The sequence below is a fragment of the Metopolophium dirhodum genome, chromosome 3 (assembly GCF_019925205.1).
Source record: "Metopolophium dirhodum isolate CAU chromosome 3, ASM1992520v1, whole genome shotgun sequence".
In the NCBI taxonomy this organism is placed as follows: domain Eukaryota; kingdom Metazoa; phylum Arthropoda; class Insecta; order Hemiptera; family Aphididae; genus Metopolophium; species Metopolophium dirhodum.
This window is the reverse complement of record NC_083562.1, coordinates 29,225,366-29,240,932: the sequence shown is the minus strand read 5'-3', so window position 1 is coordinate 29,240,932 and position 15,567 is coordinate 29,225,366. Positions and strand designations below refer to the sequence as shown.

The 15,567-nt window shown below is 29.5% G+C and overlaps 1 protein-coding gene across 1 annotated transcript in view; it reads right to left on the bottom strand.

The window, feature by feature from the left end:
• LOC132941803 (ecdysone-induced protein 74EF-like) overlaps positions 1 to 15,567 on the bottom strand; it is a 116,165-nt gene that overhangs the window by 56,373 nt on the left and 44,225 nt on the right. The window contains exon 6 of the mRNA XM_061009980.1: positions 13,705 to 13,815. Coding sequence (XP_060865963.1) covers positions 13,705 to 13,815 — 111 coding nt within the window. The remainder of the gene's footprint in view (positions 1 to 13,704; positions 13,816 to 15,567) is intronic.

The window sequence follows — 15,567 nt, the reverse complement described above, 5'->3', positions numbered from 1 at the left end:
ATTAGGTAGGTATATAATTATAATTATAATATTTTTATGTTTAACTGGTTTGTAGTATAATTTCAGTAATTAAGTACACGGAAAATAAGTTTATATAATATCACCGATAAACGAAGAATTAATTTGCATTTAACACATATTAGAATGTCAATAAAAACCAAGTTCAATACATTTTTTTTAGTTTCCAAAAACATTATCGTATTATACATCATCATTATGTAAACAAAGTCGATTTTTAAGGTAAAAAAATTTAAATTTAATAAATTTTGTATTTGAAAAAAATTCATTGACTAAAAACATTGACTTTGTCCAGGAAATGGTTTGAATAATGTATGTAATATTATGTGTACATTGTTTATTTAAAAATACCTAATAATTAATATACACGCATGTTGCATTCAGATTTGTCATGCTAAACGATAACATTTTTTGAACGTCATCGTAGTATATGCGAACATCAATTTAATGTTTAATTAATTTACCATCAAAACAACAAAGAAATGCTTAATTTTATCGAAATATTCAAATAGTATTATCGTCCTGCAGAACTGTACAATATAAATATATTTTTGTGTCTAAGCTAATAAAACATTTTATCAACAACGTCAATTATTGGTATATTGTTATTTTTTTATTTACGTGAAACAATTACACCACAATACACTCCCACGCGGAAGTTGTAAATTATATCATTCTGCACCATTCCTTTATAAATATAAGTGTACACTGAACATTATTATTATATGAAATTCCAAGAATCAGCCCTAACACCACATGACGAAACCAAGTCACATAATATAATATTTACATACGCACAAATCTTGTAGACTTTATAAATTTAAAACACAACATTTATAAAACTTCGATAGAGCTAAAACGAAAAGAAAATATACTTGACTTACTACAAAAAGATTCTCGGCAATATTTAATACTATCCACAACTCACAGTAGCCTAAGTAGGTATCGTTTTATATTAAAAATATTGATATTGTTTTATCACCATTCACCATACACATCAAATCAATATTTAATGCGTTAGATAAATAATTTACAGAAACGTAGACACGTTGTACGTTTACATTTTATAAATCAGCTGTCACTGGCTGTTAGCTGATATATCTATCACGACATGATATTTAAATGCGTATTGTGCAAATCATCAGGAGTATAATACCATAGTATGATCAACAAGTGTTCATAAAATGTACTGTATAAGTATATAATAAATTATATCCTCGGTGGATTGGGCGTTATTCACTAAGTTTTCATGAAAAATGATTTGACGGACAAACATTTTGCAATTAGCATGTAAAATTCTAATGAGGACGTAACATTAATAGATTAATTAATCAAAACGTGTTTGAATATTGATAGGATTATAATACAGTTAATTGTTACACAGGATCGATTAGTATAAATCAATTTTTATGTTTTACACAATGGAAAACTATGTTATGTTATTTGAAGCTGCACGATATAAATTTATAATAACAGACACGTTATAACACTGCACAAGACAAATGTAGACGTTTTTGGTAATGGCGTTTATAATAGGTAATACCTAATGGTATACATATCCACACGATACGATTATAGAAACTATTATTAAAACTATTCGTTTTAATTTGCAATGTGAAATATGGAAAAATAGGGCAAAAAAGTTAGATGGCCAAAAAAAAAGAAAAAGAATTGGTATTGACATTAGTGAAATTTCATCCTGCAGGGCTGTTGCTATAGCGGTGCTCGGAGCTGTCGTCATGGCGATGGAAAACCGGCGCGGCATGGTCTCAATCGAAAAATCCCAAACTACCCGAAGCCGAGGTGATTGCACTCAGGTCCAATATATAACGATAATGATGAAATGACGTACGCGCCAAGGCCTTGACCCTGAGCGTGCGCTTTCGCTTGTGATGTAGGAATTGATCAAAAGCTTTTCTGTGCGGAAACTTGCAACTCGTGGTATACGTGCGAGGTGTTTTACCGACAGCTGTCCAACCAAATGACTTCAAATTTCTCTTTTTTCAAAAATGTTCTTTTTTAAGGGTGTCTGGCTATTTATTATAGAACAAAAAAACAATCAATTTCAAGTTAAGTTACGCGGCGGCTTCAAACAGGCAGTACGAAAAATCAAACCGTTTCAACGATCAAAAACGACTTGACAGGAAAACGATTAGGTATACATCGTGGAAATTTCGGATTTTGATAATTTTTTTTATTATTTGAAAAAAGAAAACTTTATTTAGGTTGCATTTGACTCCGATTTTTTAATTAACTTTTAGTAGCACCAAGAAGATAAATTTCAATATGCTCAAAAATATGAGATAATTTAAACTTTATCATGAGTTAATTTGAGTTGTATGATATAGATACTAGATATAAAATATAGCAGCTGCTTAGTGCTTATATAACGTTTATCCGGTAGAATTTAATTACATTAAGTACGAATAATATAATATGTTTTTCCAATTCATTGTTGTTATGATAATATATTCTACATTTATATAATTATATGACATCAACGTATCTGACTGGTGAAATGTGACGAATTTCCTAAGCGTATTGTAGTTTTACTATTGAAATTGTCAATAATTTTCAAATAAACGTTTATTTATTTTGGGGCATTTCTATAACTCGTATAATTTTTATTGCTAAAGCCTAAATAAATATTTTATCAAAGAAAACTTTATTTTGTGCATAAAAAGTTACATTTGAATTTTTGAAATAGTAATAGATATATCATGAATACACTCAATATAATTTAAGTTATGTATTATATAATTGATAAGTATGATGTTTGAGTAAACTAGACTTTTTAAAAACGATGAAAATTACAGAGATTTATGATGAATCTTATAGGACGTAACTCTCAAAGATCGTTCTTTAAAATGTAAACTAAGGTGAATTTAAGGAATGGACTATGACTGCTAAATCCCCATATGATACTATACTATATTTCCATATATAATATACCTTTCGCAAAAATATTAGGAACCTAATGTATTATAGACTATTGTCGACTAGGACCGTTTTCGGAACACCAGCTCAGGCGGTGAAAATTCTGGGCTTCATCACCGGTCGGAAAACCTGCACTCAGCTCAGCACCTCCATATATCTGAAGAGGGTAATGACCTAGGCGCGAACGTATGTGCCGGGGAAGAAGACGAAGAGAGGAAGAGGAGAGGTCTGAGTGCATGATCCGGTTGTGCACAAGTGAGGGGCGGCGGAGGCAGTCGTTATGTGGCCGACGACGAAGACGACGTGACAATAAAAACTATACACAATAACATATATAGCAATATATAGTTATAATAATGGTGACATGCGAGCGGTGGTGCGGTATTGTGAGAGAAAGAGAAAGAAATAAAGAAAGAATAAACGAATTTAAAATAAAAACCATTTCGAACTGCGAACGGGCTACGCGATAATAAGATGGCAACGACAATGTACATGCATATGAGATGCAATGAGTCTGTATAAGGAGTAAAGTGGAGTTCTGTGAACTTTTCGAGCGACCGGAGGCAAAAAGTAAAGACTTCAGCGACGGATAGTGTCGGTTGGCTTAACTAACCAGTATACATATTATGTATATAATATTATATTGTATAACTCGGTCAATGTCGTCTCCCCTCGGGCTCGTTAGGCGTTGAAAGCTGTTAGGAGTGTGGATGGGCAACCGGCCTGCCTACGGAATGTAGCAGAAGAAGATGCTGAGAGTTTTTCGCTTTTTTCGAAAGATTTTTCAAATCCATTTCATAAAAAAAATGACTGCAAGTTTGTATTTTCGACAAGCGCGAATGTAGGTAAGCACTGATTTGTGTACGCATTATAATATACCACTGAAAACATTTTTGCGACGACCAAACGATTTTATTAAATTTCTTACGTAATCTAGGGAATAAACAGGAAATTTAAATCGATTTAACGCAATATATATCTCACGGTGCATGCATACTAAAAACATTACAATATTTTAATTTGCCTAAAACATGATGCATACGTAAGCAAGTAATCAACTTACAAAAAACAGCAACATAATGACATATTGAAATATATTTATATACATAATATATTATATATGTTTTGTTTGTCGGATTTCCTAGAAAAAACATTTTGTATCTAGTATATTTGCATTTGTTAAAACACATAAACTTTCCTAACTCTAAACATCCGGGCGGCGTGATTATTATGTGTTCTGTATATTATTTTAGGTTTCAAGCGGTGAACAAAAAAAAATTATAAAAACATTAAGCACTGTGTGTATATGTTTAAATCAACAAAAAGTCATGTTTCTAAACACGGTTCTATTAATTTTTTTTTCTCGATGCCGACAAATAAATCATCGGAAATGTTTTCACTAGGTAATTAAATTTTTTTGATATATTTAGTTTGTTATTCCAGCGAAAGAAAAAAGCTATACGATACGTACTTAAGGATTAATTAATTTAATATACAATGATTATTGTTATTATATACGATAACGATATATTTTTATTAATTTCGCCCGAGTTATACCATATGATAAATTGTTATTTCCGTTTTCATAATAGGTATGATAATAATATTTAGAATATCACAAAGTTATCAAATTATCAAATAATGCCAAAAAATAAAAGAACATTTCAAAAATGAATGTCAGACTAGTTTGTGAAATTGACGTACCTACAGCGTGTTATTAATATTTGTCAGAAGTAATTTTTGCGGAAATTGTTCAAAAAAATATTATCAGCTGCAATGCCACAGTGAAATTTTTATCATAATCTACATGACGTACCTATATAATATAAGAAAATATTAAATAATATTACCATATGTTTATATCTATTTCATGCACTACTTGTGTGAAAAATTAAATATTAAATGCAACGAAATATACAGCATTAGAACAAACTATATAAGTACCTACTAATTACTCGTATTCTTACTTCTTATTGTAACCAAAATAAAATATATAATAAGTAATAAAACAATTTACGAAGACAATTTATTAAATTACGTAAATTTCGATCGTAAAAGTGGGTGCGTGTGCTGACCGATTGTTTAAACAATCTATATAAATATATACTCTGTCTATATAACCTAAAAAACACGCTGTTCAAATGTTGGGTGAAGATAAAATATCTGAAAAGTAATAATATTCTGTTGGCTTCTTTAATAAAGTACACCCGATTTTATCTGACTAAGTAATCATGAATATTATACACTAATATATTATATTTTAATACATTTTGAACTGACAAAATAAAATGAAATAAACGATCCTATATATTATAGTTTGTAGATAAATAAAATGGTTTACCTATCCATTTTTTCCTACACGTATTTATCGGCTACGCGACTAATATAGAGAGAGTCTAATAATAGCTTAATTAAAGATTCTTACTAATTAGTTGGGTCTGTGTAGGTACAAGAGGTTTTCAATTAAATTTTCTTACCTGAAACAAAACAATATAATAATTTGTATTATAAATATTAAGTTAGAATGATAACATCGATAATATTAAAAAAACTATTTATCTACTCAAGGTAGTTGGAAACGAAGATAAGTACGTTTTGATACAAGGAAGTTAGTATCGGCTTATAATTTATTTTTATATAGGTAGGTAATATAGTTATTAGTTATACAGGAAATAATTTGTCTAATTAATATTTATACAACGTTACAATAATTGAATATACCATTAGGCATTAGGTGTACCAACATAATTATACGTACGCAAATTACTACTTAATTATTATTAGGTACCTACAGTGTTACCATATTATTGCCGTATATAATACTACAACATATTATTGGCATTTAAATTTGTAATTGTAACACTTATATAATTAATTAGGTTGTGTCAATTTTGAATTTCAAAATAAATTGTATAAATACACGTTAAAAATCGTAGGAGCTAATTATTCGTTCAGTTTTTATGATTACGTAAACAATCAAAATACAAAAATTAAACTTTAATGTAAGTAGATATAATGTATGTGTATACCTACCTAATAATAAAATGAGGATATATTATCTAGTCTAATAATATTAAAACAGTCGGCCATGTGCCCAATAATAATTCATACATTATACATGCATAATGTAAGTGGTTTTTTTGAAACCATATAGAAACCAGTTCCTCATTACTTTCGCAAACATGCTGTATGTCTACAGGGTGTCAGGGCGCATATACAAGTAATCTGACATCAAACGTAAAGTATTAAAACCTGTGTTTAGAAAATTATGTGAGTTACTTCTTATCGTTATTACTTATGTGTTATTTTAACAAACACATAAAAACAAAATAAAAATCTACGAATACTAATAAAAGAAAGAAAAATTAATATTCTGTTGATTCACTTTTAAACATAGATTCAATTCTTATTCCTATTATAGGTAGATGTGTCGATGTGAATTATAAAAAATATGAGTAGACCCGTATGAAAGGAATAAAAAGAAATCGAAAGAATATTATAATATTGAATTATTATGTATAAATGAGTGGAGATTAAGAAATAATAGTATTAATTAAATTCACTTCGATGAATTTTAAATTAATAAGGGCTCAAAAACTATTAAACATCGACACGTACAACGTAAATGTAGGTAACGTTATGTAGCCATGTAAGGACGTCGTATGTACAACGAGTTTTATTCAACAAAAATAAAAACTTTTCATAAAATGTTCGTAGAAATTTAAATGTTAGTAAATATTGCTGTCTTTTGAACTGATTATAACATTAATAACAACAATCAAATTACCACCGTAACATAGGCACATAATAAGTGTAGATACTTAGGTACAAAACGAAAGGGAAAGGATATAGTTTTTTAAATATCGTAAATAATCGTTTCGTTTGGATGACAAGGAGGTAACGTACGCCGTACGGTATAAGTGTAAAGAAAGAAAATAGACTTATTGTAACTAACAACAAAGTTCCGCAAGAACCAAGAACCCGAAGTCTTAAAAAAAACTGTAGTTATCCTTGCCCCAAAATCTGCTGGCTTTCACCATTAGTCTCAAGGTGATCGTTATTTTAGGAAATGTAATGCATGTCGGTCGGTGTTGTGCAAACATACGCGGATTTTACGCCTGTTAATCACGTTTGCGCCGCGAAGTCCTTCCTGAGGCACCGTGCGCGAAACAAACAATCCCACTACAATATACATATATTACATAGCCATATAGGTATAATATATAAATAATATATATCTACCTAATACGCGTTACGAAGAACAAACGGAAACAGACCGGAACAGCCATCAGATGTCTGCTACAGTGCGATGTATAAAAAATTGATAATGACCGGGTTCACCGTATAAACAACTCGTCTGCCGGTTTGAGGGTTTAAAATAGATGACATATTATCGCACAGGTTTAAAAAACAACGTATCGAACGCGATGGAGCTTAAAAATGTAACATATATTGGTATATATATAATAATTAAACACTGTTGCAGCCGCGTTGGCATAGATAAACGTTTATATTTGCATAAATATAAACATAATATTAGTCGTGATTATGCTAGTTTTGATTTATCTTGGTTTTACATGCGTCACGTGGAATTTAATTATTTAATAAAAAACGGAATAAACATTAAACAAATAATTTGTATATAATATATATAACGTATAGCAGTGTACACGCCGTATAGGTTTGACGTGAAACACAAATCTCATAGAACATGCAGATTCGGATAAATGTATCATTTACTCATATATATTATTTTTGAACGGTTTGGATAAATCAAATCTTTCTGTATAGGCGTATTGCGTAAACAGAATCGATATAGTGTGAAGTATCGTTCTAAAAACTTACTAACCCTCGAGTGGCGTTTGTAAACATTATATAATCACTAGTGGTGTATACATAAGCAAGCTGCCACATAGTTTACTGTATATTTTTATAAAAGTCTCGACAAATTTCTTTATGCTTCATCGTGTATATACGCACGTCCGATAGACACGAAACAGGGTTATTCTTATTTCTTAATATTCGCTTTAACAGCTGATTTATACAACGCCTATCTGAGGTGTTAGCTCGATATCAGTAAAATATTATGCGAATGCCACAAATATTACACAAACCGTAGGTAATATGTTATAGTCCTCCAGGAGTGTAGCTAATATGCAGCCACTGCAAACCCCAAACGGTTTAAAATGTATTAAACAAAATTTATCGGACCGGTTTCAAGATAGTTTACCGGTTATGGAGTTTTTAAAAAAAGTTCTTTCATCATCGCACCTAAATCTTACAAGATTTGTGAGCGTGATCAAGCCAACCTTTTTCACATGAAATTCTATAAAGCTTCTGAAACATTTAGCACGGGTAGATCCGGCGTTTTATTTTTTAAGAGGACGCCACACCCTTGCACACGACGTGTTTTCTTCATCTTACAAATGTACATTGTACGACATACCAAATTTGTATTTAGCAGTTCTGATTTTGTGTTGTAATCTTTCATAACTGTGTGAATTTATCTATTATCAAACTTAATTTTGTTTTATTTTTAAATATAAAATGTACAAGTATTGTTAACACAATATTTAAAAAAAATCATAATAGGTACTATATTAGGTACGTTCTTCAATTCGGATGGTTTTTGTGACTATTTTCGTCTTTTGCCATTAAGTATATTATTTCACATTTTTAAAAAATATTCAAAATATTGACTTAGGTATTGGAAAACAAAACTAATAACTCTAGACGAATTAACTACAAGCGAGATTATTTTATAGCCGTCGGAGTCTATAATCTATATCATCGACTTTTTTGCCTTTTTTACGTCACGAAGTTAATAAGAACCTGCCAAAATCAAACTCGTATTTACGCGCGCTTGTATGTGTATACTAGATGTTATAATATTCTTTCGATCGCTGTAGCAGTAGACCCCCGGGCGACAAATATAATTTTGGTTTATTGCAGGGTCATCGGCACCCGGGCATCCGGTAGCCCCCGCTGTAGTGTACACCGCGATACACAATGCGAACATATTATGTTTTATATACCACAGACACACACATAAGCACAAATAGACGACGAAGAAGAAGCAAAGAAGATTGTAATATGCAGCAGTCGTTGATTGGCAACCGGTTTCTCATGAATCTAATCACGTGCATGCGCCACCGCCCCAGCCGTTGTCGTCGTAATATGTATCCATCGCGCCAGAAATAATAATAATAATAATCGCTCCACGACGGTGCGGCAAATCGAAATCGAACGAAACCCATTGTCCGCTGGAGTCCCTATTGTGTCCACCCGATTGAAATGGATTCCGTCCCCGAGGCGAATTACTCGCTAATTAAACTTGATGCGGACGCCACTATTCTTATACACAGCGTATATTATATTGCACATAGAAAATTCAAGATGAATGAACTGTGAAGACGACGAACGCGTACGAAAAATATAAGCGCAATGCACATTTTCAACACACTCGGCCCAGACGTCCAGTAGACTGTATAAGCAGCAGATAGGTATCTGGTATATAAATATAAGTATAATACGACGTATCGCATATATGTTTTTCGTGAGCATAGAATACAATGATATAATAGCAATATTATTGTTAATATTATAGACAGTATATAATATATATTATTAAGAAGGCGGCGCGTGTATGATACACTGCGAGAGAGACATTCCGGACGTATAATATTATTATCATTGGAAGCCGGACGAAAAATCGTTAGCGCCGGATCCCGCGCTCCGCGAGTTCCGGTGAATGGCTGCGCGCTGACTACGATGTTTGTAGCTGACAAAGAGCTGCAGCGCGCGCAGAAGAATTTTGCAATCCGGACACCTCATTTGGATCGAATCCTTACGCGTTATAATATAATAATGGGCAGTATTACGTGCGTCTCGTCGCTAGATTTTTTGCCGAATTCCAACGAAATCTCTCGTAATGAATTATATCATTTATATAGCTATTCAAACCTTTTAGAAAGACTTAGAGTGAAAAAGACAGAATAAACTGAAAATAATTGTAAACAATTTCACGATATTATATAATGCGATCGCCGAGTATTTTTTTAAGTCAATATTAATCAGATCTGTTGCTTCAGTTGGTGATTCATTAAATATTTCTCAAGCGATGACCGCACAAAGTTTACTGACATTTATTTAATCAAGGATATGTACCTACTTCATTTCTTGAACTGCACACACAAATTACAGTCACACATTTATTCAGAAAGTGTTCTTAAAATGGCCAGTGAAATAAATAATTCAACTGTGATCTAATAGGATTTCTTGGATAATAAAATATCAATAAATATAATATGTGTGCACCATATGCATATTGTACCTATGTCCTATATAGTATTAAAATAATTTGTGTCAATAAAATCATAATAAAAATGTAAGGAGAGAAATGTTTCTTAAATTATTATCGTTACATAACACTCAATTATACACAATAAATAAATTGAATTAAGAAGTAATTAAGAACTCAATAAATATGAATGTCTAATTTACGAGTATTATAATAATAATATAGTATGAAATATTCCAATTTATGATTATTGTATGTACGATTTAAAAATGTGTTTCAAATTTGAATGATAGGTACTTTAATATCATAGTAATATTTAATATCATAATATTATGTATTATATAAGTTTACATACCTAATAAATGTATAACTATTAACTATACGTGGAAAAAGCCAAGCGCATTATCAAACTTGGCCAACGGGTTTGTTGAAGCTCATCATGAACTCATTGGTAATATTGTAAGTTATAGCCTATAGGTAACTCGTATAACGATGCACCAGATGACTGTTGCTCGACGCGCGTGCCGGCTACTTACTCGTGATAATAAATTGTGAATGATGATGCATAATATTATGTTTAAACTTAAAACATTAAGTTATTTTTCGAAACACTCGTCAAAAACCAGATAGTTTTAGTTCAGACCCATCCCAGAAACGCATAGCGTATATACTGGTTTTTATTTAAAGACTGTAATTTTCGATATCTAAACGATTAAGTATGTGCAATTATGGAGGGGGTAATATAGAAATAGAGATGATAATAATATAAGTTATAATGAGTGATTAAGAGAACGTTATATTTTAATGCCTCAGGGCATCCAGCCCACCTTTTTATAAACATATTATATCATAAATGTATATAATATGTAGTACAATAATTGACTGTTGGTATTATTACTAATATATTTTGAAACCGACCAAAAAGATTTATTTTTTTAATATTTCGTGTCTTCGTTTAATATTAATATTGAACGCTTACACATTTTACAATATTTTTAAAAGGGTTCATGGGTAAGAGGTACGCTATTGTTAGCGTATGTAATATTATATTCATATGAAATAAAAATGCACTGCCAAAAAAGGGTATTTGTATTATAAACTATTGTCATTTTAATACGAGCCCTATTACTTATAATAGTACCTATACCTGAACTAGAATTCTGTGATAAGAATAGGTAACAAATTGTTGTCATATAATTATTATCTAAAGAGTTTGAACCATTTAAAAATACAACATTCGATATTTCAATATGAGGATTGAGTACTAATATCAATATATTATGCAGCTGTGTTGATTCAAATCGGAATTACAAGTATTATTCAAAACGAGCTGTTAGCTGTATTAAACTAACGAAATCAAACTTTTATGGATCTAACGTTAAAACGAAAAATATGTACTTTAAATATAATAGGTATAATATATTATAAACTTTGGATTTTTGAGTGTATTGTGATTTGTGTGTAGAAGACTTCTAACAAATATGTTTTTTGAACATTTTTAAATGCTTTATTAGATTGACTGTAATCTGTAACTGATTGTGCATAACAATTATTAAAGCCGACCATACCCAAACAGATATTAATTGTGCATGCAATCATGATGCCACCAGGCACCAATGTATTATAAGTTATAACTAAACTGCCAATTGAATCTAAATTCTGAATTAATAATATTAATATTGATTTTAAACAAAAACATTGAAGTAATTTTCTATTAGTTTAACCACAAATAAATTAGTATAATTCATTATGAGGACGTCACACCCGCATGTATCGTCTCTGTATTACACTCGTACGACGTAGACAAAACGCGTTTACGCAGTCCAAGTAGAACTCGCTCAATTTTGGTTTTAAAGTAAAAATACCTATTATAAAATTGAATCGTAACAATATTTCTAAGTGCAAGTCGATACGTTTTTTCCATTATACCCAATATAACGTTTATTTGGGTTTGGAATTTAAAAATTTTTTGAATACCTTTAACTTTTCAAAATTTTAATTTAAAAAAAAAGGCAACAACTTTCCCTCAGAATTATTGTCACAATTAAATTTTATAATAGTTATTTTTACTCTAGAACCAAAATTGAACGAGTTCTAATCAGACTGCGTAAACGAGTTTTGCCTATGTTGTACGTCAGTTGTATGTATGTGTATAAGATAGAGACAACACATGTGGATTGCTGGTGTGACGTCCTCTTAATTTAAATCTTCTACGGGGATATTCAATAATCAGTATTGTAACGAAATAATTCAGACTCAGAAAACGTTGGATTCGATACCAGCGAGTTTTTTTGAGTAGGTACCTACATAGTAGTATGCAGTTTTGACAAATATCTAATTGTAATATTATATTATTTATAAAATAAAATCGAAAACAAAATATGATTATTCAATATTGATGTATTAAATATTGAACAATTGTGTAATTTAATTTTAAAAAAATAGGTAGTGTAAGTCAAAAATTCCAGAATATTGTATTTATATTATAATAGATACCTACTTACTACATTCTGATTTCTGATAAGATTTATGCTGCGTAAAAATAACACATAGGTGCCAAAGCTAATTTACTATTGTATAATAATATAGTACCTACATAAATATATTATATACCTATTATGAACTCTAGTGGCTTAGATAGTTAGACATATGTGTAATATATAATATAATAATATTATATTTAAGTTCGAGAGCTATTTATATGTTAGAAATAAATGTAACATAAAATAAAGACCCTTCCAGGATACCTATCAATCATGTCTCGAGTCTACGCTGCTGATGAACTATGGCATTTATTTATTGTTTATAATAATGAACAACGCTTCCAATATATTGAAACTACCTTGCAGGGCTTAAGATAATTTTAAAAATTCAACGCATAAATTGATAAGTCAAATGATAGGGATTTTTAAAAAAACATTTATACATGATTTTGGAATATTTTACAAATTTGAAATACATTTTTAGAACAGCTAGCGCTATCTATACTTCAATACTAAGTAAAATTAAAATTGTATAAAATTATAACTAACTTTTATCTAATCAAATTTTTACTAACCAAATATTCAAGTGTTATTGCTATTATGTTAGGTAATCAATGTTATTATTGTTTTCTAATTTCTAATATATTTCTAATTTTATATTATAAGGATTTAAAATCAATTGAGATAAAATCATTGAGATCATCGCCGGATTTAACAGTTATTGAGTAGGATTTGGTAGGTACTTAAGACTTCAAGAGTTAATTAAAAGTACCTAGTGTCTGCTTGCACTCAAACAAATTAAACAAAAATAATTACACTTATTGTAAGGCATTAAGGCCTTTCTCATAAGTTTGCTGAATAACTTTTAGCTATTAAATCATCACTGTTTCAATCATTTATTATAATAACATTTTCCATACGAAATAAATAAAAAATCATTTATAACTTCTAATATAATGTACCTACCTGTATCATTTATCGAAGGTTCTATCTTGATGTACTTGTTTTGATTGATGAACATATCTGAATTTTGGTTTAAACTTGGATTTAACTGAGACACAGGATTCAAAAGTTTTTCTAAATCATAGAACAATACACATATTAATTTGGTTTAAAATATAATATTAATTATGTATTACATTAACTAAAAATTTTTTCAACAACTGTCTCCATAAAATGCAATTATTTGAAATCTCAAACCCCACAATAAATAATTATAATTCTACTACTTAAATTAAAGCCAAAAGGTACCTATTGAGTATTTATAAATTATCATATTTTTAATTTAGTTTACAGAACCTAATTAAAAAATATAAATAACTAATTGTATTTACACAAAAATACTTTATTTATAAAATAAAAATCTACCTATACCGGTGTGTATCCACATTTTTTAATTTTTAGCATATAAACTATGATAATATGCAAGGTTGGGCCTTAACGAGTTAAAAAGTTAATTTAATTTTAACTTTTTAACTTAACTAGTTACTTTTGGCTTTTCATTAACTCAACTGTTAGCTTAATTTATTTTGTTTTTAATTTTATTATATTTCACTATTTCAGTCTATTTCGTTTTCATGTCTAAAAATATTTAACATTAATTGTTTAAAGTTAAAAATTTATATCATTCGGACCTAACTTATATGGAAATACTGTACAAAGTATAAATTCTATAGTCTATAATTTAGTTTTGGTTTGGAAAAAAATTAAGTATGCTAACGTTGTATAAACAAATTAATTTTTTTTTTAACTTAATAAAAATTAACAAAAAGTGTGCATTAACTTTTAATTTAATTGAGTTAAGTTATAGTTAAATTAACTTTTAACTTTTAACTTTTTGTTATTGGTTAATATCAACTTAACTTAACTGAGTTAAAAAAAATCATTAACTTGCCCAGCCTTATAATATGAATAATACAGTGTACAATTATGTAAGAAATATGTATAATTATATTTGATTAAATTAATTTTACATCAAGTATTCAATTAAAGTTCAACAATGATATACATTAGATTCTGCTTAATGTGGACACATTGGGATCAAACTCATTTGTCCACATTAAGTGGTTGGTCATATAAACCAAAATTAGTTATTTAGTATACATTGGAATTGGGAACAGACGTCCAGACCATTCGGCCCATTTTGCATATTATGCGGATGCCCATATTAACCGGTGCCTACATTAGGCGGAATCCACTATACTAACTATTTTAACTAGGTGGGTATATTTTAAAATTATTTTCCTACTTCAGAGTTATTTATACAAGGTTTTATCCATTAATTACCTATGCATCTATTAAAATTCTGATCTGTATTCCTATTTTCATGTACATACATACTTAGATTTTTATACTATTTTAGAAATGTACTGTTACGATACAAACTTCTTTTTTCCTGTGTGTCTTCCTATTATTATTTTTTAAATGTTTATGTAGGTATCAGATATAAATCAAAATTTGAACAAGTATTTGTTAAATTAATATACTTATGTAGACACCAAGCATTATAATAGTCCTTAATGACTTTATCAAATTTCATAATATTGGAATTGTATATTATGGGGGTTTGAAAATTGTCGTGAATAGCATTAATGATTAATCTATTATAAATGTGATTATTTGTAAAAATTGTCTGAGTATAGTAATATATGCCTAGTCTAAATATCACACAAATTTTATATTTTGTTTAAAACGATTAGTTAGGATTTAGGACTAATATCCTTAGAACATAAAATGTAATAACAAAAAATAGGTAAGTAATCAAACATATTTAGAATCTGTTAAATTACAAAATCTGCTCTACAAATCACAGTAGAAAAGAGCTGTTAT